Source organism: Hydractinia symbiolongicarpus, chromosome 4 (assembly GCF_029227915.1).
Source record: "Hydractinia symbiolongicarpus strain clone_291-10 chromosome 4, HSymV2.1, whole genome shotgun sequence".
Lineage (NCBI taxonomy): Eukaryota > Metazoa > Cnidaria > Hydrozoa > Anthoathecata > Hydractiniidae > Hydractinia > Hydractinia symbiolongicarpus.
In genome coordinates, this window is record NC_079878.1 from 15,781,140 (window position 1) to 15,805,735 (window position 24,596).

Here is a 24,596-nt window from a genome sequence, read left to right on the forward strand (position 1 = left end):
CCCCTGAAATAATGTTTAGAAATAATTAGGAACATTTTCCTTTTTTTAGCTCCAGAAATCGTTGCTGGTGATACCGTAAGTTTAGCGACCGACATGTGGAGTGTTGGAGTTGTCGTGTACGTTTTGTTAAGCGGTGTGTCGCCGTTTTATTCGGACAATCGTGATCGAGCATGCGCAAACGTGACTGAAATACGTTACAGATTTCCGGAAGATTTCTTTTTAGATATATCTGATGAAGCCAAAGACTTTATTGAAGAATTATTAATACGTGATCAGGCGCACAGACCTGACGCAAGCGAATGTTTAAAATTAGACTGGATAAAAATGGTCGAGCCTACTACTAAAGTTCAGGCACCGAAAAATAGAATTAGTTTGTCTCGATTAGCTGCTTTCAACGCCCGAAGAAGATATCAATACGAAAGTTCATCGGGCTCCTCTTCCGTCACCTCTTCACAACTTTTATCGCCGGACAAAAAAACGTTATCCGGAAGTCGTAGATGACAAAACTCTTTTAATTATTTTATTTTTAATTTTATATTACGTTGAATTTATTGATGCTTTTACTTTTTCGTACAACGCATTTCGATCTCATTCGTGTTTTTATCTTGTGTATTTAAGATATTTTAATCTGAAAAGGTCTTAAAGTTAACAGAAGAGTGCGAATATAGTTTTTTTGATTATAAGGACAGGACTAATCTAATTCAAGTTGTCTGGTTTACTAAAAATCCACGACTTAAGTTTTTTTTATTTAACCCGTGTTTTTATTTGTACATAAGAGTTTGTAACTGAATTTTTGTTTCAAACGTTTTGTGTTTACTTAGTGCTGTTGTTGTATAGAAAAATTTACCTTTTTTTCGTTTTGTTCGTAGGTGATAAAATGAAAATAAATAACATTTTAAAATAACATTTGACTTCATGTTTTTATTTCAACAGTAGAAGCTCGTTTGTCTTCTACACGCCTCGTGTCTTCTACACGCCTTCAAGCATGAAGATCGATTTTAAATATTTTCAATAAAGATTAACCTTATTTCTATAAACCTGCACAGACAGCAATTATTGTCTACTTTTGGTCATGTAGGTAAGTTTTGGCTAATTCTCGATTTTTTGAAAGATAGTGGGCTTAAGGATCCTGAAATATGACAAAAATCACAGAAGTTTAAAAAAGAAATTGCAGGCACAACCTTCAAACAACGTATTACCTTTGCCTTACTATTAAGATCGGTGTAACACGCTATCTAGACATATCTAGACATTTTTTCCAGCACTTTTCAAAAAATATTTAATTCTGTAGAAAATATGTAATAAACTTGTCTTAGTTAAATATGTGCTAAATAATAAATTATTCGGAATCTGCAAAAATAGTTGACTCCTTGAATACAAGTCGCAAGCGCTCAGAAAATAAGATTCAACTGTCATTTGGTGACAGTGAAACATTTGGTGCTGCAAACTCATTTTACAACAGATCACAATGTGTTTTCGTTAACACGATTTGTGGTGGTCACCAAGCAACCATGAAGGAACAAACCCAAACATTTATCAACACGCATACTCGTCTGAAATCCCTATATACGTGTGCGTTGTTTTCTAGGATACGAATGAAAAAACGCTGAAAACTTTCATTGTGATTTCCTCAAACCACGTGTTCAATTGATATAAAACTTTTGCAGCAAGGAATCATTCCCTTAAGGTCGGACATCGATAGTGTTAAGACGTCGACAAAGAATTAAAATATCCAACAGCATGACGACATTAGTGGTATTTTTATTAGCTTTATCTTACGCTAGTGCCGTACAATATGTCGTTAATCCTGACGAGAAAGGAGAGTTTGACGGCGTTGGTATTGGTTTAGTTTCCCGACCTTCTTATTGTGAACGTACGACCAAAAAAGGCGATCTCTTGAAAGTTAATTTCAACGCAACTCTTAATGACGGAAGTTTCTTCGAGACAAGGTAAGATTTAGTTTAATATCTTATTCTTTTCTTTAAGTCCGGTTGCAAAAAATGAAGCTAGGTAGCTATGATGTAAAGAATCCTAATATTGAAAATTGCATTGGCCTAAAATCAGAGTTCGTACCGCACCTAACAGGATTAATTTCGGAATAAATTAAATTTTGCGATTGGGGTTAAATTTTTCGCATTCATAAATTGTGGTTTGCTAAAGTCTCACGGCATTGTCTTGCGTGTTTTTAGCTAAAACAAATCTATACAATTTTTCAGAATCGTTTTGCAAAATCAAGTCCAAGCAAGTGTTTTTTATTGTTTATGTTTTCTTTCTAGATTTATGGAGACTGTGTTTGAATTTGTTTTGGGCGAGGGTCAAGTCATTCCAGGTTGGGAAGCTGGTCTGCAAGATATGTGTGTGGGAGAAGTACGTCATCTCACAGTACCTCCCAAATACGCTTACGGAACCAATGGTCTTGGTAGCATGCCATCCCGTAGCACAATATACTTTTTCGTGAAATTAATCGCATTTGAATCTGTTCCTGGTGCACCAAAGAAAACGAACACTTTTGTGGTTATTGACCGAAACGGAGATGGTTTATTGTCTGGTGACGAGGTAATACGTTAAAACAACTTTAAAAAAATTTTTAACAGCATTTAACATCTTTTTATGTTGGACCTAATAGAACTTTTTGATGCTATAAACGTTAAACTCGGTGACGTGTTGGGTTGCTAGGCAAGAATATAAAAGTTCGTTAAATATGCGTGTTAAAGAGGCGTGTGCTATTATTATATATTGCATACATTAAATTTGTCTATTTTTATTGTTTTAGGTTCGAGAATATCTTTTACAAACTGGAGTTCAAGATGTTGGTGGTAGTCACGGATTAAAACAAATGCTAAGAGATATCTTTCAAGAAGAAGACCGCGATAAAAACGGATACATCACACATGCTGAATTTAGTGGGCGTAAACACGATGAATTGTAAACAAATATACTATAACTTATACGATCTAGGAAATTTAAAATTTTTGTATCTGTCTGTGAATGTAGGAATGTTAAAGCTAGAAAACTTTTCTGTTTCTAAATTTTCTTTTGTTGATTCGTCTCCAGTCTTTTCTTGTAGCTGGAGAAAGTTATATACAAGTTATATACAACTGTAAAAAATTGGTTAGTTGAATTTATCTGTCGTCGTCATCATCTTTGTCATAATGAATATGCGTGTGACGTGTCGGCACATCATATGAATGTCGATAACGATCACGTTCGACCATCTCAATTAATTGACGTTGTGTTAACTGCGGAAAAGTTCGTTCGACGTCGTTTTCCACATCGGGTTCATGAATAGTCGGATAAAAGTGGCCATGACTGTCATAATCGGGTGCTTCTACGTCGTAGCCTTCCTCCGTTACGTCGTCGATTTGACGATTGACTATCGAAAAAATGGTTAAACAATAGGTTAGTAAATGCCGGAATAAAGTAAATCAATTTAAGTAATAAATACATAAAAGAATAACCTTGTCTTTCAATCTCATCTCCTACGGCTTCTACTTCATGTGTCCCCTTATCAATATCATGCGTCATATCATGGCCGTACTTTTCCGTAAGATAACTTAGTCGCGCAACATCGTGCCCATCACCTCCCTCAGAATCACCAGCATCGTCGTCGAAATAATGATGACGGTAGTGGTAACGGTGATGTCCACGGTGCCACCTCTTTTCTCTGAGTTTGGGATTGACGTCTATGGTTAAATTAAAGCGTCGTGAGTTTTAAGACTGATTTGAGAGATTTGAGAGAATACGTACTAGTGTAGACTAGAATTACGTTTATGTCAACTTACCAATGCCTCTAGTTAATATAGTTGACGACATATTAAGACGTTGTAAACTGGTATGTACTAATGGTGTGTTTAATGAGTCTTCTCTCTTAGTACGATCTAGTGCATAAACATAACAGCGGTGTCACAAATTCATCTTCAAACAAATCAACAACCTAAATCGACGTCATCGCCATAGTTACGTACCTCTTTTATGTAACCACGGGTAATGAACATTGACGTGCACGACATGATTTTCGTCGTGATCATGGTCGTCTTGATGCTCAGCTTCGGGTTCGGGATGATGATGATGCGATTCATGCTTTGGATCTTGGTTGTCATGGTGATGTTTATAATGTTGATGTTCATGATGGTGACCATGACCATGGTAAACCCATGGTTCATGTTCTAATTGTTCATATATGTGGGGTATAGCTGGATGAATGTGGTCATTAAAATGGTATGGTTCTGGGTTTGGCTGGTGTACGTGATGTCCATGGTCGACATGATCATAATCACCTTCCTCTTTTTTTTCTTCTTCGTCTGAAAAATAATAGTATGAGAGAGATTTTCAAAAAAAGATGAAACCACAAAAAGCAAAATCAAAACTTAAAGAACCACTCATGCATAAATAACGTTACTTCAATGAGCAGACGGTAAATAATTTTGAAAGTAGCTTATAAACTCACCCTCAGTGAAATGTCTGAGATGGTGGTTCATGTGGTGTACTATATGCTCGCAATGTGATCCACCATACCCACCGCCGCCATGGTCGCCATAACCGCTACCATGGCTGCCATGATGTCCTCCATAACCTCCGTAAACGCTTTCGTAATTCCCACCAAAACCTATCCCGCTCACACCACAATGATGGTGGTGGTTGTGGTGGTGGAAAAGATCCCATCCATAACCGCCACCAAAATCTTCTTCGTGACTGCTCTCAATTTCCTCATGTTCTAACTCCCCTATATCCAAATGATTTTCTGGGTAATGACCAATAGTGGCGTAGGGGTCGCCTCGCTTCGATAATACTTTCCTTTTCTTTGTTACTTCGACTGGAAATAAAGTAGATGTGGTTGATGGTTAAACACACACTCTTAGGGTTCAAGCGTAAACCCCCCGCTTCTTTAGAGATCCCCCGACACCCCATCTGCGCATGCGCAAAAATCTGACGGGATCCGACATAATCCGACAAATTCAACGACATCCGACAGAATCTGACGTCATCATGCGCAAGTGGAGTAAAATAATTCAAAATTTCCTGTCCATCTAAAAATTTATTGATAAATAAAAAAATAAAATTAGAAATGCAATCAGCGCAATATACAACGATGTATCGGCACCAGTAGCAGCATCTTGCGATGCTCTTACCGCTCGATTGCAGAGTGTGCAGGATACTGTTACTGATTATTACAACAAAATAAAGGACGGAATAAAAGAACGAATTAACCCAACACATCATGATGAAATCGAAGCTGAAGCACAGGAAGACTATTATGATGCCGAAGACTACCAAAGAAAAAACTACATTGAAATCGAAGACATTGATGTGATGAAATGTTGGAGGACAACCTTAACCAACCGCTTACGCGTGCTATCATGGATAAAATCACCCCTAATATAGACATGCGAGTAAATGTTGTTTGCAGTTTCAGCTGTGATATTCACCAAGGTGGAGGTGGTGTGTCTTTATATCACAAAAGTAAGAGCTCCAAGTCGCTATCAAGCATCGCAGAAATCAAAGCATTCACAGAGGAATGTGAAATGAAGCGTCTGGATCTGAAGAATGGTGCGTTTTGAAGTAAGGCATATTTACCACCAGTCAGAACCATCAAGGTCCTAGGAGTATATGAAGGAAAAATCGTCTTCGATCATGTACAGAACAAGATCATAAGCACGCGTCAGCCTCTGTTGGGATGCGGACCTCTTCCAGACTGGCTGCGAAAGAAGAGATGTATATACGCAATGGATGGTAAACGGAAAGAACGGACAATCTATGCTTCTGGAGATGTTTAGCGGTAATAACTAGGGCTAACGTAGAACGTGGAACAGAGTTCCTTACAAGGCCAGCTCTTGCATTAGCTCGAGAGTACTAGGAGGACCCCAAGCTAAAGCGTAAGGACGTGCGCCCTACAAAGCTGGTGAATCTGGAAGGTATTGCAAAGCACTTTAACATCAACATCAAAATATATGAACCTAAGAGAAACAATGAGAAAGCACCATGGCGACTCCTTTATGGTCAGAAGCAGCATGAGAAAGGGTTAGATGACAGCACTATTGAAATGTTGGAAGGCCACTGCTTCTACATTAAAGATTTCAAGGTGTTGTCAAATACGCTGGAGTGCGAGGTATGTGATAAACGTTTTACACAAGCTTGCCATCTGACACGGCATAAGAAAGATGAATGCGAAGGAGTCAAGACAACGATCATTTGTAAAAGTGAGAAAGTAAAACATATGCCGAGCAAGTCGGAGAAAGTATTTTATGGTGAAGGTTATAGCTATGATGCATGTTAATGGATAGAATACATGTCGAGGGAAACTGGAAGACATATACATCATGCTTTATGTGGTCATGGTGGTGAACGTGTGATACGTGATAAAAGAAAGAAGTAGACGGTTATGATCCTATAACGAACCACGGATGTTACTGGCACGGATGCCCGTGTCAGCCAGAAGCGAACGCATACCGCTATGAACAAACGATGAAGAAGGAGGGTATGATAGAAGAATAGGGATACAACCTCATCAGAGTGTGGGAATGTGTAAATCCTCCCAAGATCAACCGATATTTCAACAAAAAATTCATCCGGTATCCTCATTTTATCGTGTTTGATTTCGAGACCATCACGTCTTCTTTGAATTTCCAGCAACAAACATCTGATTTGACATACCTTTCGAGGCATATACTGGTAAGTTTTGGTATTCACGATAGTTTGAATGATAACCCAACGTTCGTAGAAAACGAAGATCCTAAAATTTTATTGAAACTTATGGAGGAGTTAGAAAGGCAACACTCGCTTATCATCGCTGAAGTGGAAATAATGTACCCGAAACCTACAGATCTCGACATGCTTCCCAAAAAGAGCCAGGATGCATGGAACGAATGGGTAAACCGGGTAGCTATGATTGGGTTCAGCACGTGTTTCCATACGACTGGCTGTCTAGTTATGACAAGTTGAATCACGTCGGACCTGTCGCACACGAGGATTCTAAAAACGATAAAAGGGTAAATATACGGTATCATCCGAGGAGTATGAAGAATTCTGCACAGAATTCTATAGTCGAGATTGTGTCACAATGATGCATTGGTTACGTGAATACAACATGGGTAACGTTGAACCCTTCATCGAAGCAGTTGATAAACCAGACGTCAAATATTACGGAGATGATATCGACATTTTGAAAGTTGCAGTAAGTATTCCAGGTGTCTTGATGCGTTATGTGCTGAACAAGACTCTAAAAATAAACCCTAGGGTAGAGCTCTACGCTCCAGGTGAACCATGCAAGCACAAATGTAAAGAAGACTGCTACAGCAAGACTTGTAAGGATTGCAAAGAGGTGCATAAAGCCTGTACGGAATGTACGAAGAACGAGACTTACGAGCTGTTACAAACGGGTATGGTAGAAGGTCCGGCAATTGTGTTCACTCGATATCACGAGCGTGGCGTGACAGGTATTAGATCACATGTATACAAGGACGCCAAAACGTGCATGACTGTTCTAGGTCAAGATGCAAACATATTAAATCCTAGCACACTGATGTATGACTTCCCCTGTGGTAAAGAAAAATTGTTCAAGATTTCACACACTTCTGTACAGTTTTAGTTTGCACGAAGAATTCTACGGAATAATAGCTACGAGTTTTACCTATACTTTATTTTCTATTCTACACGTATTTTCACGCCTGTTCTAAAATGGTACCTGGATCATGGTTTGCAAGTGACAGCGATCCACCAATTCCTTAAGTGTGAGGGAGGTAAACCATTCGCTTGGTTCCCCGAAGAAATTGCGCTGCTCGTAGGCAAGCTGATAAAAATCCAGACAAGCGGATAACTGGAGATACAGCCAAGCTGAAGGGTAACTCGTTCTATGGGAAAATGATCCAAGATTTAGCAAGGCATGTAAATACAATGTTCACGTGTAATGAAAAGAAGGTTAATGAAGCGATGAGATCTCCATATTTCGAAGACTTGGAGCCCATAGGCGATGCTTATGAGATTAGAGAAGGCAAACGCAAGTGCGGCATTGACAGAGCCTACCAATGTGGGATTGCAGTGTACCAACTGGCCAAGTTACGTATGCTTGAATTCTACTACAACTTCCTCGATAAATATGTAGATCGTAGAGACTTCGAGTATATTTACATGGATACAGACTATGCCTATTTACCAGAACTGTAATCGCTATATCTACACTACGAAGCACAACCTCGAGTCACTCCTCATCAGTATGAAGCGGTAAAAACAAGATCAAACCTCATTTTCCTCATCTATTCAAAAATGTTTACAACATTTCTGAATAATCAAGGGTTTTCTGCATGATGCGCAAATGAGATGCCTGGTGATGCGTGATTTGCCACACGTGCAATACTCAAGGTGATAGTGCAAGAGTATATACAAACTTCGAATTATAGTAGAATTGTGATACCAGGCTTAGCCCTGGCGGAAGAGTAGGGATGCGCGGGCAAGAGCGCATGCCTTACCTGGAAGCGGCTGTTTCGCCCCGATCTGTACCACACTGTGCCATGACGGGAAAAATTGTGCCTAAATGTCGGTAAAAAATGTGCAGGAACAGTCTCTGAAAGTGCTCCTTAAAAAAAAGGTGAGTGCACAGACATTTAAAAAAACCCTCTTTCAAACAATAACAACAGCAACAAGAACAAACAAGAATAAAAAACTCATAGGGTTCTCCTACAGGAGTTTTGGTATTTTTCTTCAAAAATAAAACATGGATGTATATCTATGTATTGTGATAATTATACCTTATAAGTAAAATGTGAGAACTTGCTAACATATTTGATGTTGTTGATACCCCAGCAGAAGCTCCACAGCAACAACCGGAAAAACCAATCGATAGACGTTAAGTTTTGAAAGATGCTATCAGGGAGGGTAAAGCACATCTTTTACCAAAGAAAAGTTTGGAAAGTTTTATTGATAAGGCGTAAGATGATGCGCTCAAAAAAGTATATGGCGAATATATTCAACGAGAAATTCAGGAGAAAGGAAAAAAAACAGGCCAGGCATTATCTGCGCATGTAGTAAATTTGTATTCCAATGCTTTAAGCAATCTGATTTGTATCGACTCTGTTCAAAAATTGCGGGAAGATGGACCCAATCATTAAAGAATCCATGACTGACCTCGGTATTTATTTTATGTTACATTTGGTAAATTTTTAGCTCCACTTTTGATTTTGACGCACACTGCAAATCATACCAAAGTGCTTAACGAAAAATATTCTGAAGCATCAGGCACTCAGCTGTCCAAGAGAAATATAAACGAAGAAGATCGAAAAGAGGAAGAGGAAAATGGGGAATAATTTATCGAAAGTAGCTCTAGAATTACGCGAAAAATATGCTTTAGGCATTGCACGATTTAAATCTCGAGCGAGTCTTATACCAAGGTTTGACACATTCATCAGCCATGGTCTTGATATGCATCGAAAAATTATAATTACCCCGCCTGCAGGTAGGTTTCCATCCTGTGATTTAGAGCTAGGTAAACAGTATTTTAAATGGTGATTTGAAAATACAGGTTCCTTGAAAGTTGTATGATTTAAATTTTTATAGAGGTACAGCTCTCGTTGTTTCTAACAATAAATAAGCGAGGACAAAACAAGTTATTATGAAGAAAAATGAACGTCAAGTTGCTGCTGTGAAGAAACTTGCAGAATGGAATAGCAAAAACAAGGAAAACATGCACAAGAACAAGGGTGAAAGTGGTCAAGTAACTGAGGGTAGTACTTCAACAAGTACCTCACCAAGTACTGCATCAAGTTCTACCGCCGTTTTAAGAGCAACAGCAGTAACGGTAATTGTTATAGTAGGCGTTGGTGTTTGGTATAAATTTTTTAAAAACCAGCAGCAGCAACCTGACAAATCATCAGAGCAGGCGCCTCCTGTTGAAAAAAAAGTTCAAAAATAGACATTTTTAAAATGCGTTAACTATATAATAAATGTCAAACGTTACACCACAACAAAAAGAAATCGTAGATTCTCTATGGGAATCTGCCCGCTTAATATCGTACACTATACTTCCAGCGCTGTGCGCAAAAAAGATGTTAGGGGTTTCTAGACCAGGAGCCAAAATGGATCTGGAGGATGGTCTGAAGCAATATTGTTTGATGACTACGCTATAAAACAAGGATGGTATAAACGTTCCATAGTGCCTCCCCCTAAACAAACATGGCTAATATCGGCGTTCTCGTAGCTGGTGCAGCAATTAATGCATTAGCCTTTTCCGACAGTAATTTTCTATTTAGCAAGCTCTCGGCGCATGGAGAAGAAGAGAGAAGGAGGCATGATCGAACAGCTACAGGCTGCTCAGGCAAAATGGGTGCGCGACAAACAATTAAAAATCGACTGGTATAATCATCAACGAGAGCTGAAGTGGCAAGCGGGGGAGAATTTTAAGGATCTTGATGAAAGCATGCGTGAGTACTATATCGCCACGATCAATAATGCACCAAAAATATTTCTGATTTATATGTACCTTCCAAACATTAACAGGACGGTGAACTTACTTTCATTGTAGGATCCCTAGCTCTTCTGGGGTTTGCGGCGTAAAATATTTGTAATAAAAAATACACATTTTAACGTAATAAGCAAGTCAAAACTAAAGAAGTCAAAAGCAACGCGCTCTGCAAAACGTCACAGAAGAAGAGGCAGAACAGTTAAGCAAGATCTACTACAACCCAGAGCATCTTTGGGTTGGAAGGAAAGCCATCAAACTACTATCTGTGGAGAGTAAATTACCACGTAAAAGAGTCGTACATTGGTTGTCTCGCCAGCTCCTATGGCTACGACATATTCGGGGCCCCAATAAGATTGATTACCCCCATTTTACAATTACAAAACCGAATAAAATGCACAAATTTGATCTATTGTATATGCCTCATGACAAAGTTTATAGAAATGTCTATAAATATATCCTGACAGATATATTTATAAAGTAGCGAGACCATTGCGTACGAAAAAAGCCAGTAAGGTCGCAGACATGATTAAGGACATATATAAAGCAGGACCTCTGCGCTATCCTACAATTTTTCAATGTGATAACGGCTCAGAATTTACATCAGATATGACAAAACTTTTGGAAGGTAAAGGGGTGGAGATTAAACGATTAAACTACAACCAAGTATTATCACACCTTTACAGCGTTCGTTGAATCGTATAACAAAGTGCTTGCGGAAAAACTTTTCAAACCTCAAGATGCACAAGAGTTGGTCACTGAGGACCAAAGTAAAATATGGGTGAAAAACTTATATCCTACGGTGAAGAATTTAACACCAAGACTGCAATAATTGGTATGAAGCCTTCAAAGGCCATCAGTTTGGAAGACGTACCACTTGTGAAAAGTGAAGAGCTCCCTGAGGAAAAACCTTTGCCTGAAGATGGGTTGTATTTATACTTGTTGCTGCCCGGGGAGGAACATGATGCAAGGAGACGTGCAACCGACGCTTTTTGGAGTAAGAAAACGTATAGATTAGATCGCATTGTGGCGGCCCTGAATAGCCGTGTGTTGTATTATTTGAAAGACGGACCTGACCGTAGTTTTGTTGCAGAAGAATTAATGCTAGTACCAGAATATGTAGCAATATCTCCAGACCATGTAAAAGAATGGTAGATTTCTTGCATCAAGGACGTTTTTTGTGACTCGCAAAGAGTCACAAAACGTTTGCCTTACATTTGCCCTAGTCTTCCAGTGCCGGAACACCTAGATCGTACAAGTCGTCTCAAGTAAGGTCGATAAGTCTTAAGTGACATTGATACCGCTCCACATGCCCATCCTCTTCAAATCTGTTGAAACCATGCATACCGTTGGGATTGTCTATAATAACATTTTCTTCAGAGTTCGGAAAGTTGTAACTGAACCATCGTCGTTTTTTGGGGATGGCACCTCTCTGAATACGTGCACAATAGTATGGCAGATGATGATAAAAGTCGTAGTCCTGCGTACTATGCTTGCGATAAATCATAATCACATTATCTTTTCTAGGATCTTGCGCACGTTGAACATACCTTTGTTGAAGCACCGCATTTTCTTGGCTCTGTACTGCAAGTTGTCGGTCTTTATCCTCAAGGTCGTCCCCCAGCACCACAACCTGTCTATCTCTGACTTCGAGATCATCCCAGAGAAGAGCAATTGCAGCATCTTGTTCTTCAATTGCTTGATCTTGCTTCTTAAGCTCATCTTGGAAGTTTTCAACACCTTTTTTCGCAAGCCACTTTGTCAAAGCTACTGCTTTAGGTCTTGTGATTTCTATGGCGCCATCCAGAGTCACGAAGGCATCATGAGGGTTTTGCCCACCTCCGTACATATCAGAACGGGATAGGGTGGTGCCCTGTCCTGAGATATCTTGCCTTTTTGTAGTTTCTTCATCCAAGTGTCAAATTTGCGCGCTATATCACAGATGTCCAAGAATCTCCCGAGATCAGCACGATTGAAATGAGGCTGCGAGTGCTCATCGAACAGGGTCTCCATCGCCCCAGCATGTACGGCGTTGAACAGGGTAAGTTGAGAAGACATTTTTATCTTGTTATTTTTTTTGTGGACCAAATCGATCCATAAAAAACCACCATTCACTCGAGAATTTTATAGCTTCTAGGGTACGTATAAGCACGCATGTTTTGATTTCTCCAGTTGAGTCTTGATCTCTTCCCAATTACTGATCATATTAGTTACTTCATCGATAAGCTTCATATCTGAACGTTCGTCGGGTACCAGGGGAATAATTGTTTTTTCTGCCTTTTTTGGTAAACCGGTATACGACTGTGTTAACAGCCACAAAGAGTGTTTTCTATGCCTTCCCGAGATGGCAAGCTCAAGCAAAGATTGTCTCCGCTTGTCAAGGGCTTCATCAGCAATAATATCATCGATAATGAACAGAGTATCTTCGCTAGCTAGCAGCGAAGATAGTTTTTCGATCGATTCTAAAAGTTTATCCTTGGGATTAATCAAGAGCACATAGACTTCTTGCCAAAGCGAGGATTTCTCAAGGTACGTGCTATTCCATCGTATAGTTGGACATAGGATAATAATGTTGTGAAAATATTTTTTGTATTCACCTTCTAAAAGATGTAGAACACGCTGTGTTTTTTCACAGCCCGTTGGTCCTGAAGATATCGCCGTATGTGGATCTAAAACAACGTCTAAGCTCCTTTATGTGAAAGCGATCCACGCCTTTAAAGTCTAGTATGCTGGAAAACATACTAGATCATTCCTTTGCCATACGCACATCATACATACCTGCCAGCGCTACGCTTATTCTGTAATATATTGATTACCTTTTGAAATGTTCTCTGATGCCCACATAGGCTAGGTATTGGTATAATGCAGCCTTCTCGCTAATTCCTCGAGTGATGGAGCCTCTCCATCTCCTTGATACTTGAGAGGTATTTTGTGGTCAATATGCCACTTAACGTAGTTGTCTTGGCTCATACCTTCGATAAGCTCGAAGCGTATCACACCCTAGATATTCTGCAGAACTAAGCTCCTTGTTTCCTTGTAGAGCCTTGTGAGTTCGACAGCGAACAACAGAAGCGAGATGTCCGGCGGGGTCGCAAATGAGGCAATGCCGTCTTTCTTTTTTATAGTCACAGATGCTACCACCTTCGCAATGTTTACACGTTGATCTTACCATATTATGCTCGCATATACTTGCACGACCACAAGGTTTACATAGAGATCTCTGCCTGTCATGCTCACAAATACTTGAACCTCCACAAGGTTTGAATCTACATCTTTGCTAATTATGAGGGTACCTGGTGCGTTCCTTTGATACCTTCTCAGCATTCAAACACTTGATGCACATCTTTGTCAGTTGTCCATTTCCCTTGCTCTTGAAATTGTCTAAAGATAAAGAGTGTCTACATTTTGAGCATTTCCTAGTCTCATCCATGTCTTTTGTGTCTACCTCGAAGGTAAACACAAATTTCGCTGGACAATTTGTATGTTCTGCTAGCGCAATGCAACTGCAGAGCCTCAAGGCGATCTGCGACTAGAACTTGCTGCCCTACCAGATCTAATACTCAACGCTATGAAACCTACCATCAAGAATATTCAACTGCGCGTCGCTAATAGAATAGACATAGCAGCGGATATCTCCGGTTCCCTCGGTCTTCTTCGCATCTCCGGTTCGCTCGGCCTTCTTCGTTATGTGCAGGGTTATACCGTCATTCAAGCGTTGAAGAGGTCTTCCACTACCATGTAGACTATAATCAGGAGATGATCGGAAATCAACAAAAAGTGCGTATCTCTCAGTCATAAACTGTCCTACCGCAACTGTCGAATTGCGGCTACCAAAATGGTTTACAATTTGCTCGTACTGGTCTTTTCCAAGCATTGCATGCGAATATAACTCATTAGGCACGCCCTCGACAGTGATTGATTTTCAATCTTGGGGTTGTAGAACACCTCGTTCGCCCCGGAGTAAGCTTTAACCTTCGATGGGTCTACAAAGAGCAGTAGAATACCCTTTAACGATTTTGCAGGTGTATCAAGTTGTAAATTATAACTTTTGTATCTTTTGAGGCAGTGCTAAGCGACTGTACCGGGATACCATAGCATTTGCAAGTTCCTCATTACTAACCTTGTCGAATGCTAGAGAAATGTTGCTGATCTTATATGCAGCATCTGCAGGCTGTGCCGCAGTAGATCCCAAAGCCGCTGTACCTCCATCCTTGATAACGTCCGCATATGATGCAAAATAGAGAACAAACTGCAATCTATCATGTAACCCAGGCTGGTAGAAGGGTAGGTCTCTAGTCATCTCAAACATCTTCCCCAGGGGTATACAGAAAGTATTACCATATGTTGCAGCGATCGCCTTCTCTTCGAGTGTGCCCCATAATCGCTCGCCTTAACCTGTAAGGCCCGGATAGTACCATCATTTGGATTGATCCTCTCAAGGTTGAATTTCGGTAACCACAAATCCCTATAAACCGCGAGCACCCTGTAGTCGTTAATACTTTGAACCTCATTACTATTAGGTGTGATTTTTAGGTTCTGTACCAGATTCTTGCCAATATTTGAAACGATAGTACGTTTGGTATTTGTGCCGGTCAACTCCAGATCAAATAATAACCGAAAACTTCCGGGAAAATGACATCATTCTGTCCCATATTGGGTACGTCTACATACAAGTCCTCGTTCTGATTGATTGTAGATGGGACATGACTCGCCTTTACACGCTGCTTTTTCCCTTTCATTGCAAAGAGCGTTTTAAATTCTGCGTAGGGGTCAAGTGTTTTTCCAAATATATTAGTGATGTTACTACTTTATTATTAGATGATTTTTGTTTCAAATAAAATGGATAATCCAGATTATGACAGAGACGGTTTTACAGATGCGGAAAATATTAGAGGCAATACTGACGATGTATCTGTCAGTAGACCTGACGACCTTCCTGCCCAGCCTGGTACCAGCTCGACGCCAACATCTGAAGAACGACAGAGGAGTAATTTGAATCATCCAGTGGAAGAGACCACAAAGGGCATGATCGACGATCTTTATAAACGTCTTATTGAGAAAGGGGGCTGACACAATCAAAGGGGAGGCACTATGATGTATTTGAACGACGTGGAAATCAACTTGTTTATATTGGTAGATATGGTGCTATAGACGATGCTATCATGACAAAGGATGGTGACTTTAGTAGAGTTGGTGAGGTTTTTGATTAAGTTTAGTTGGTTAGGCGTAAAGCGTCTGGGAGCCATGGGGCTTGCCAATAAAGGGTTTACCGACAATACTACACCTAGTAAAGGGTTTAATGCTACACCTATTAAGAGGATCATGGCCATAGCCAAAAACATATCGAGCAAGATCGAGAAGCTAACTAAGACTAACAAGGCGGATGAGATAGAATTTATACCATTAGCCGAGAATGTTGTTGATGAAACGGAGAGTCTCATAACTGAGTCCGAGACTTCATTCAATGGTGAGGAGGAGGTTTTTCCGGAACGTGAAAGAAGAGGGCTTGACCGTGAACTTTAAACCATAAAGGGGAATTTAAAATCATTAAAAAGTAAAATAACTTCTTATGATAGTGAGTTCGCTTAGGCAGAGGCCAATGTGAAAAGACTGGAGGGGAAGAAAGCACTGCCTGGGATAACTGAAGAACAACAAGAGATTTGGAACAATGACATTGCAAAGACTAAAGAGATTGAAAATCTGAAGGATATGGCGAACTATTATCCACGATTCAGGGTCAACTGAAGGCAATTAAAGACACCCTAATGAAAATCGCGGGAGATGACGAATCACTTACTGAAAAACTCCAGATTTTATTCAAGGAACAAGGAATTACTATAGCGAGTATCATTTCTGCTGTTGGTTTACTCATATCCACCATTGTGCTGGCAGTTACAGGAGGTGGAGAGGCGGCTAGTGCTGCAGCGGCAGGAAGTGGTGGGGGTAGTAAAATTTTGTACAAAACAGCTCGAAAGACTTGGAAAATTTTTAAAATATTTGGCAGGGAAAGCTGGTGCAGCATTACCTCATTCTTTTTTACAGTGGCGGCAAAAATTGTCGCATTTGTGGCAAAGCATTTTTACATGGCAATTGCAGGTGCTGTTGCGATTGTTGTAGCATACATCGGTAGGAGCAAAGATAAAAGATCGTAAATAAAGTAGATAGAGTCTAATTTGTTGATCAAACACACTAGACGTTTATTAATTTTTGAGCCAGATATAACCAACAATAACCGCTACTCCGGTCGTAATAAACGCGGCCTTAGTGTTATCGTGTTGCTCTGCTTCTATTACCTTGTGTTTAGGGAGTATTTCCTCGTGTTTAGGGATCATGTGGCTCGCCTGTGGTGCTCCACGCTTGGTCGAGGTCCCAACAGGCTTCTTCACCTTATTCAGATCGACTTGAACCCCAACGTTTACATTTGCAGGTGCAATCAAGACATTGTTTTTATACCCTTGAATTTTACCAATATGAAGATTCATATCTGAGGGTAACATGTACACGCTGGGCAAAATTGACTGGGGTTCTAGCGTATTGGGGCAGTTTTTGGAAACGTGTTATATCTTCCCCTACATTCTCTCCTCTCAGCACCATACTTTCAAACTTTTGTAGCAGGATTTGTCTAGCTGTATAGTTGTCTGCGCCAGAACCGAGCAAAGATGATTTTGCTTCCACCTGTGAGCCAAGTATCAAAATCACCTATACACGAACACTTTCACTAATTTTGGTCAAACCTTCTAATGAAAGACCCTGGCTTGTTGGCATATTAAACTTTGCGTAATCGCCATCAACTTGTGGCCACCATTCAACGTTGGTTAGCGAAGCACCTACTGCTTTAAATTTATACAGACCGTGGGGATCTGCACCGTACTCACGACACACTTGCTTGTACTGACTAAACCCATCGTCAAAAGGCATGGGCACTTTCATTCTTCCAATTATACGACGCATGTGATAGTATACATGAAATTTAAAGATAGAGTTCACAAGTGGTAAGGATCATGTCATGTGTCTGCGCAATGAGCTGCAAAATTAACCTGGATGTTCCAGTAATCCCATGCTTGCCCATCCCATCCAATTCAAACGGGATCGTTAAGGTAAGTCGTTGGAACTTTGATGGGATACTTGCTAAACTCTGGGAAGGATACAGGAACATGTGATTCTGTCGATACATAGAGATCTTGATGTTCATCGTGACACCTAGAGCCCATTCTCCCCTGTTTGATTTGTATTTTGCTTTGGGGTTGTATGAATAAATATTTATCTTTTCTTTCTAATAAAAAATATGAAACAATTGTATATTACTGATATCAACAAGCCTACGGTTTTTGATGATTACGATATTTGTATTGAATAATGGATACTGCCGACTTCGTGTAAATGATGGATTTAAAGTTGCTATTAATCCATCACTGAAAGAGCTCATTGGTTTATCTGATCCAGCCGGTGGAAAGTATTATACGAAAGGCGACTATGATGTATACTACATGACCGATGTTTATCAGAGATTAAGTCTATATATGCCCTCAGTTGAATGAGGATGATTGCTTGTTTAATGGTAAAAAATCAAAAATTCACGCAAAATTTCCTGTGTTTTTGCATGTTGTAGAACATCCCTGAGGCACCAGGGATTTACCTCAACGGCTTTCATGCACATTTCCTGCGTCTTGAATCGATCCGGATCATGCGCGATTATATGAAGTTTTTCTTTAACCGCCTTGCTACACATTTCCTCAGTCTTGAATCGATGCGGAACGTATGATCTTGCACATTTATATAGCTCAAGGGCTTTTTTTCAACTTCCTTATTGACCCCATATTTTTTCATACAAGCCGTTACACATTTTCTGGGTCACGAATTGATCTGCAATATGCTTAAGCTTATATGAATCCCTTTCAACCACATTGTTACATATTTCCTGGGTCAAAAATCGATCTGGTACATACTCGAGCGCTTCGGGATCTTCTCCAACTTATTTATTGCACATTTCCTGCGTTATGAAATGTTCCGGAACATACTTATTCATCTGGGCTTCACTCATAATAGCAACATTACACATCTCTTGAGTTTTGAAACAATCTGGAATATTTTGAAACCAATTCATTCTCATAAGTAGATTTTTTTTATCAATAAATTTTTTGAATTAGGGTATTTCCCTGATTCAATCACGATTACTCCCACAATTTTGAAATCTCTTGCTTCTCATCCTCCGTCATACACCAATCCCAATATCGATCTGGATTCCAAGCTACACGGATGTTGGATAGGCTGTAATAGTATTCCGCTTTATGCATCGATAAATTATAGTCATTGGTCCACATCTCAAACAAGTCCTCTTCATATAGCTGGCTGAATTTATTATGATATTCCTCATCGCCCTCTTCAAGCTTTCAGCATATTGCTTATCGAAATAGATCGCCATGTTTGCCATTCTCTTTATTATAAATTTTTTGATAATTTTTTTTTTTAAATGGACAAAATATAAGATCCACTGAACCAAATTCATGATGATAAGCGGAACCACTCTGGAATATACTGGGTTATACGAGGATCAACCATAATCGCATTATTACACATCTCTTTGGTTTTAAAGCAATCTGGAACATACTTGAGCATCTAAGGGTCCTCTTTAATGGATTTAGCACGCAACTCTTGGGTTTTGAAGCAATCCGGAAAATACATGATCATATAGGCTTGTTCTTCAACGAGTTTGTTGCACATTTCCTAAGTCTTGAACCTGTCCGGAACATACTTGAGCGCTAGGAAATTATCCTCAACTACCTTATGGGTGTATTCGTATTCATTCATTTATTTATACAAAATTTATTTATGAATCAATTTTGAATTATTTTACTCCACTTCCGCATGATGACGTCAGATTCTGTCGGATATCGTTGAATTTGTCGAATGATGTAGGATTTTGTCGGATGCCATTGGATTTGTTAGATTTTTGCGCATGCGCAGATGGGGTGTCGGGGGATCTCTAGAGAAGCGGGGATGTGGAGGCTTTGAGCGTAGCTGCGCAGATACGCGCAGGCGGGATTTTGCAATTTATTATATACACAGTTTTGGGTGTCGAGGGAGAGAGCAGCGGGGGTTTTACACTTGAACCCCAAAACTGTGTATTGAACCATCCAACATATCTACTAATAAGAGATATTCCAAGATCACGCTGGCTTAGCCAATCTGTTACACTGTTCAAGCAGTGAAATTAAGCGCGTTGCGCACAGAAATTCTATCGCCAATGCTACTTTTAATCTTGGGATATGGAAGGCAAGGACCTATAGGGGCTGCCGATGACTTTTTTTAACACTTTCGCTTTTTAGTAATTTACGCCATCATGTTTGAAAATAGTCGGGCCGAGTAGAATGAGTAGATTTCATCAGATCCTCTTTTTGTCAAATGAGAAGTTTAATTTCTGAAATCTAGAATAGCTGGTATATTAGGGGATGGTGCAGCAATTAGGAGGAGTTGGGGTTGAATTTTAGTATGACGTTGCGGATATTAACTAACTATTTTTAGACCAAAGTGGGCAAACTGACATGAGAAGGGGGCTGTGAATTTTTAGGAGAGGGCCACCCTTAACTGACCCTTAAGTTACCTGTTTTAGTACTTCTTCTTTTACGATAGTGGTTAGCATCCATCTCTTCTTCGTAGTGCACATCTGGTTGATCGCGTATACCTGGTCCTTTAAAATGGTCACTAAAAACAGACGCTGTTGAGATTGGTCCTTCATGAACAACGCCCGGTATAGGTAACGTATCATCGTCTTCAATTTCTTCGTGGGGATGTTCGTGAACATGTACATGAGAACCTTGATTAGATATCATCTCAAGCGTATTATGAAAGTCTTCACCTAATTATATAATAGTTTATTTAAATCAAAAAAGAAAACCTACCAAAGATTCATTTTTTGAAAACAAAAAAGAAAATCAAACCTGGCGATTCGTCGTACTCATCATTATGCTCAATATGAACGATTGGATTTTCATAATGGTGTACGTGCTCATACACGTGCTTAAGTCGTTTATGTTGCGTGTTATGTTTCTTCGCGTGACCATGGTGATGATCGTGATGCTCTTCAGGATGAAAGTTTACTTGCTCTTCATTGCTATTGTCATGGTGTTCGTACGGTTTATAAACATCTATCGCTCTTGCCTCACCTGATACGGCAACAGCTCTGTTTTGGGTGCTCTTCGGGGCAACTCCGTCATTAAATTCGCCATCTCTTTGACGATCGTGATGAAAGTGATGGTCTAAGTTGTCATGGTGAATTTCGTCGTGCATTTTTTCACCGTCGTGATGGTGGTGGTCACGGTGATAATGATAAAAATCGTGATGCCAACCGTGGTCGCTATGAAGACCAATCTGATGAATAAACTCCAATTCGTGCAAATTATGTCCTAAACCATGCTCTTTGTGACGGTGTCCATTATGATGGCCATGTTCTCCTTCGTGGTGATCAGAAATACGATGCATTTCTTTGTGGAATTTTTGTTCCTTTTCTTCTTTCTCACGATGTCGCTGCTCTTCTTCGTGTCGCAACCGCTCTTCTTCGCGGAGACGTTGGATCTCTATTTGATGAAGACGCTCTGTTTCTTTCTTTTCTTCTTTTTCTCTCTGTTTTTCCAGTTCTTCTTGATGGTAAATTCGTTGAAATTCATGTGGTACGTTATTATGTATGTTATCATTAAAATTTACAGCGTGAAGGTCTGGTATGCTGTGTATCATATGTTCAAGTTCAGCGGATTCATCTAGCACCTTATTATCTAAAACAAAGTGGCGTAATAACTACTAAACGTTATCTCAATACAATAAAGTATCAAATTCCTGCCACAAGATGTAAATTAGAGAAGAAATTTAAAAGAAGAATTTTAATACTAAGCAAAATAAAGCTTTCGGCAAGAACCTGCGAAATTGACGCTTTAACAGAAATTGCAGGTCAAACATTTTTATTATGGGAACAAATGTGAGGTTAACATATTCGAAAAATTGAAAATTGAGGAAAATTAAAAGAGGCAACTTGAAAAAAAATGAGGAGGCGAGGCAACTCTTTTATGTTTAAACTTTAGATGACAATTAATCGTAATATTTAAACTACCATGATGCTCTGGGCTGTGTTCAAAGTGAGGCTGATGACTGTCTTCGTGATGGTAAAAGTCATTTACATAATGACCTAATAGCAAATAAAATAAAACACATGTAACACAAACAAGCATATCTACTTTTCTTGGCGCCAATGTTGACTTAAGCAATTACAGTACCTTCATGGTTGACATAATGTCTCTCATGATCGTCGACATCTTGCTGCTCGTGGTGTTCACTTACATGTTGTATCGAGGCATGACCAATAGTAGCGTACGGATCAATTCCTCCTCGCCCGTAACCATTTGAGTCACGTGCTTCGCCCTGTTGAAGCTGATTGGATTTCAAGTATGTTTTATCCAATAAAGTGACGAGTTCGGAAACAACGCATTTAAGCCCCTCTTTACAGGTCAGTTTTTTGTTCGAATCATCCACCTTACTATTATTGTCAAAATATTTTTTTAACAAGGGCGTAGTTGTTCCTTTAAGTATTCTCTTGTCATCCGCTGAATCCACGTTTTCTTTGTCAACACCCTCCGCCGCAGGTAGAATATTACTATCGATTTCTCCAACTGAGGATTTCATGTTTATTTCTTTAGTCATCAAACTTATTATAACATTATCAAGCTTTCTTTCTTGGTCGACTAATTTTGTGTCCATTTTCGGAAGTACATATTTTTGAATGTCTGCCTCTAAGTTATGCTCTCTTCCTGATAAGCTTTTAAGAACTGTATCTTGAGAGTCATCGTCTTCTTCTTCCTTGTTTTTATCGTTTTCTTCCAACAACTTGTTCACATATTTTGGGTACCACTTTTTCATGTAATAAAAGACAAGCAATTTTTCGAGTTTTTTTTTTCCTACCGGAACAATAACCTTTCGCTTATTCCCTTCTGAGCTTTGAGTTAGTTTTTCAATTTCAGGCGTATCGATATCAAATCTCTTCTCGCCCAATATATTCCAATTTTGTTTATTTTTTATATTAAGGTTCTTTGACATTCGGTTTAAAATAAATTTAGGTACTATACTTCGAGTGTTTTTTTGAATAAGATCTCCCAAGTCTTCCACAAGCTTTCCTAGAAAACATGTAAATATTTCTTTTAAAGGCTACTGCAGGTAAATTTGAAGAAAGGATTGGTGTATTTATAGCAATATCAGGAAGTGTACAACCTCGTTCCCATGGATTTTTTACGCCTATATTATGCCGATGAAAATGCTCCGTCACGTAAACATATCATCAGCGTATAAGTACACTCTTTAATAACAACTGACTTTTTTGACTTTTTCTTGACCAATAACAACAAGATGCAGGCGCTGCATAATCTCGCTATTAAAAATGGACAACTATGAAACATCGACAATGCGACCCAATTCTACAATTTCTGCTAACAAAAAGTACAGCCTGTCATTCATGGTTGAAAGTCGCCCGATTGAAACGTTTATGGTTGACAAAAAATCAAAATTTTGATGTCACCAAAGTAGTTTTAATTTTTTGGACCAATTTTAGCCTAAAATGACATTTAGATAACAAAAAATAAGAATTTTGATGTCACCATTATGTTCAGCATACTTTTTTTGTTAACGGTGCCAACAAATACCAATTTTAGCCAGAAACGTCATTTAGATGACTCCCAAGTACTGTGACGTTGCAATTGACCAATTGGGACATGGTTAGTTGGTTGGTTGGTTGGTTGGTTGGTTTGTTAGTTAGTTGGAAACTAATACTATCCTCGCAGGCGAGACAGTAACAAGTAACATTTCTTATAGAGCACATGAACTAGCTTACTAAACGAAGCATGTCTACTTTGTTTTGACGACCAACGGGACACAGATAGTTCTCTGCACGCACTGGCTTAGACGTTTTTTCGCAAAAACCCATTTTCGTCCGCGGTGTTACATCCATTAATGTCGCAATCAACCATAAATGTCGCAATCAACCATAAATGTCGCAACCTCGCCCATAAATGTCGCACATCAACCATAAATGTCGCAAACTTAATCATAAATGTCGCAACCATAAATGTCGCACAGAAATTGATGATCAACCATAAATGTCGCAAAGACTATTAACACCCAAAACAACTTTTGAGCGAAAATCCATAGTCAACAAAAGCTATTAAATAATTATTGAGTGATGGTTATGTCTCACATTTCGAATGATTCTGTTATCCATTGTAATCTTTGCAATCATAGGGTGCATGATAACTTTAGTCACAGAGTTGTTAAGGTGTCTTTTCACAAAACTTTTTAATCATATTGTTTCGTTCTTGTATGTAAAGACCTGTATTTATAGGGTGGCTTTAGAGGGGGCGCACGCGACGCACACCCCCTCATATAACTGCAAGAAATTTTAAAGGAAATCGTAGAAACTTTCGAAAAATGTTCACGTATATCGTGAATTTCTTGCTTGCTCCCCCCCTCAATTATCATACCCAAAAAGAGTCAAGGCTTAAATTTTGTATACAGGAAGTGATTGCTAAGATACAAAGGGTTAAAAATTCATTCTGTTTGAATAACATTGCAATCATAAATTTCGCGCAGAAATTGATGATCAGCCATATAAGGTCGCAAAATTCACTGATAGAAAAGGCAAGTTTTGATCAGAAATTTATGTTCAATGAACAAAAAGAAGAATATATACATGATGAGAAGAAAAATAAAATGCTTGTTCGATAGTAAAATGTCTTTTTGGTTGAACCTATTTATACATTTGACATTATGTATTATTTTGCTTTAAGCATGATATTTTCAATAAATAGATAGCATGTGAGATTTTATTTACATTTGGCATGGTAATATGTATTATTTTGCCATTAGCATGATATTTTCATAAGAGCACTTATTAGCTATACATCATGAGGTCCCTATTGAAATTTATAGGTGGTTTGATTTTTTGTCCACAACCTTTTTTTTTTTTTTTTATATACAGTATAACTCATATAAAGAATCTCAAATTCTGTTTAAAAAAATGCGACATTTATGGTTGATGACGAATTTTGGTGCGACATTTATCGAAAAAGCCGACTTTTTTATTTGCGACATTTATGGTTAAGTTCGTGCTCGTTTA

The 24,596-nt window shown here is 39.0% G+C and overlaps 3 protein-coding genes across 8 annotated transcripts in view; 2 read left to right on the forward strand and 1 right to left on the reverse strand.

Moving 5' to 3' along the window:
* Window positions 1-904, forward strand: part of LOC130641573 (triple functional domain protein-like) — a 72,722-nt gene extending 71,818 nt beyond the window's left edge. For all 5 annotated transcript variants that reach the window (XM_057448436.1, XM_057448438.1, XM_057448437.1 and 2 more), the window contains one exon: window positions 50-904. In XM_057448436.1, the coding sequence (XP_057304419.1) occupies window positions 50-501 (452 nt within the window). In that variant the 3' untranslated portion in view covers window positions 502-904. The remainder of the gene's footprint in view (window positions 1-49) is intronic.
* A 684-nt stretch (window positions 905-1,588) lies between these two features.
* Window positions 1,589-3,029, forward strand: LOC130641578 (uncharacterized). Its single transcript, XM_057448448.1, has 3 exons — window positions 1,589-1,949; window positions 2,277-2,556; window positions 2,774-3,029. The coding sequence occupies exons 1-3, from the start codon at window positions 1,741-1,743 to the stop codon at window positions 2,927-2,929; spliced, it is 645 nt and encodes a 214-aa protein (XP_057304431.1). The 5' UTR covers window positions 1,589-1,740; the 3' UTR covers window positions 2,930-3,029.
* Window positions 3,030-3,122: 93 nt separating this feature from the next.
* LOC130641574 (sarcoplasmic reticulum histidine-rich calcium-binding protein-like) overlaps window positions 3,123-24,596 on the reverse strand; it is a 58,852-nt gene continuing 37,378 nt past the window's right edge. The window contains exons 1-10 of one of the 2 annotated variants that reach the window (XM_057448442.1): window positions 22,802-23,108; window positions 21,712-22,605; window positions 21,549-21,623; window positions 20,386-21,216; window positions 20,049-20,303; window positions 4,448-4,813; window positions 3,966-4,301; window positions 3,783-3,878; window positions 3,459-3,683; window positions 3,123-3,373 (exon numbers count right to left, since the gene is read on the reverse strand). In XM_057448442.1, the coding sequence (XP_057304425.1) occupies window positions 3,123-3,373; window positions 3,459-3,683; window positions 3,783-3,878; window positions 3,966-4,301; window positions 4,448-4,813; window positions 20,049-20,303; window positions 20,386-21,216; window positions 21,549-21,623; window positions 21,712-22,528 (3,252 nt within the window). In that variant the 5' untranslated portion in view covers window positions 22,529-22,605; window positions 22,802-23,108. Of the gene's footprint in view, window positions 3,374-3,458; window positions 3,684-3,782; window positions 3,879-3,965; window positions 4,302-4,447; window positions 4,814-20,048; window positions 20,304-20,385; window positions 21,217-21,548; window positions 21,624-21,711; window positions 22,606-22,801; window positions 23,109-24,596 lie in introns of those variants that run through there. The other variant, XM_057448441.1, reaches the window with a different exon arrangement.

What these genes read in the sequence shown, in the direction of transcription:
- LOC130641578 (XM_057448448.1), top strand. Translation starts at nt 1,741, where the DNA reads ATGACGACATTAGTGGTATTTTTATTAGCTTTATCTTACGCTAGTGCC. An exon ending in GGAAGTTTCTTCGAGACAAG is followed by an intron (nt 1,950 to 2,276) that starts GTAAGATTTAGT and finishes TTTTCTTTCTAG; the next exon opens with ATTTATGGAGACTGTGTTTG. An exon ending in GTTTATTGTCTGGTGACGAG is followed by an intron (nt 2,557 to 2,773) that starts GTAATACGTTAA and finishes TTATTGTTTTAG; the next exon opens with GTTCGAGAATATCTTTTACA.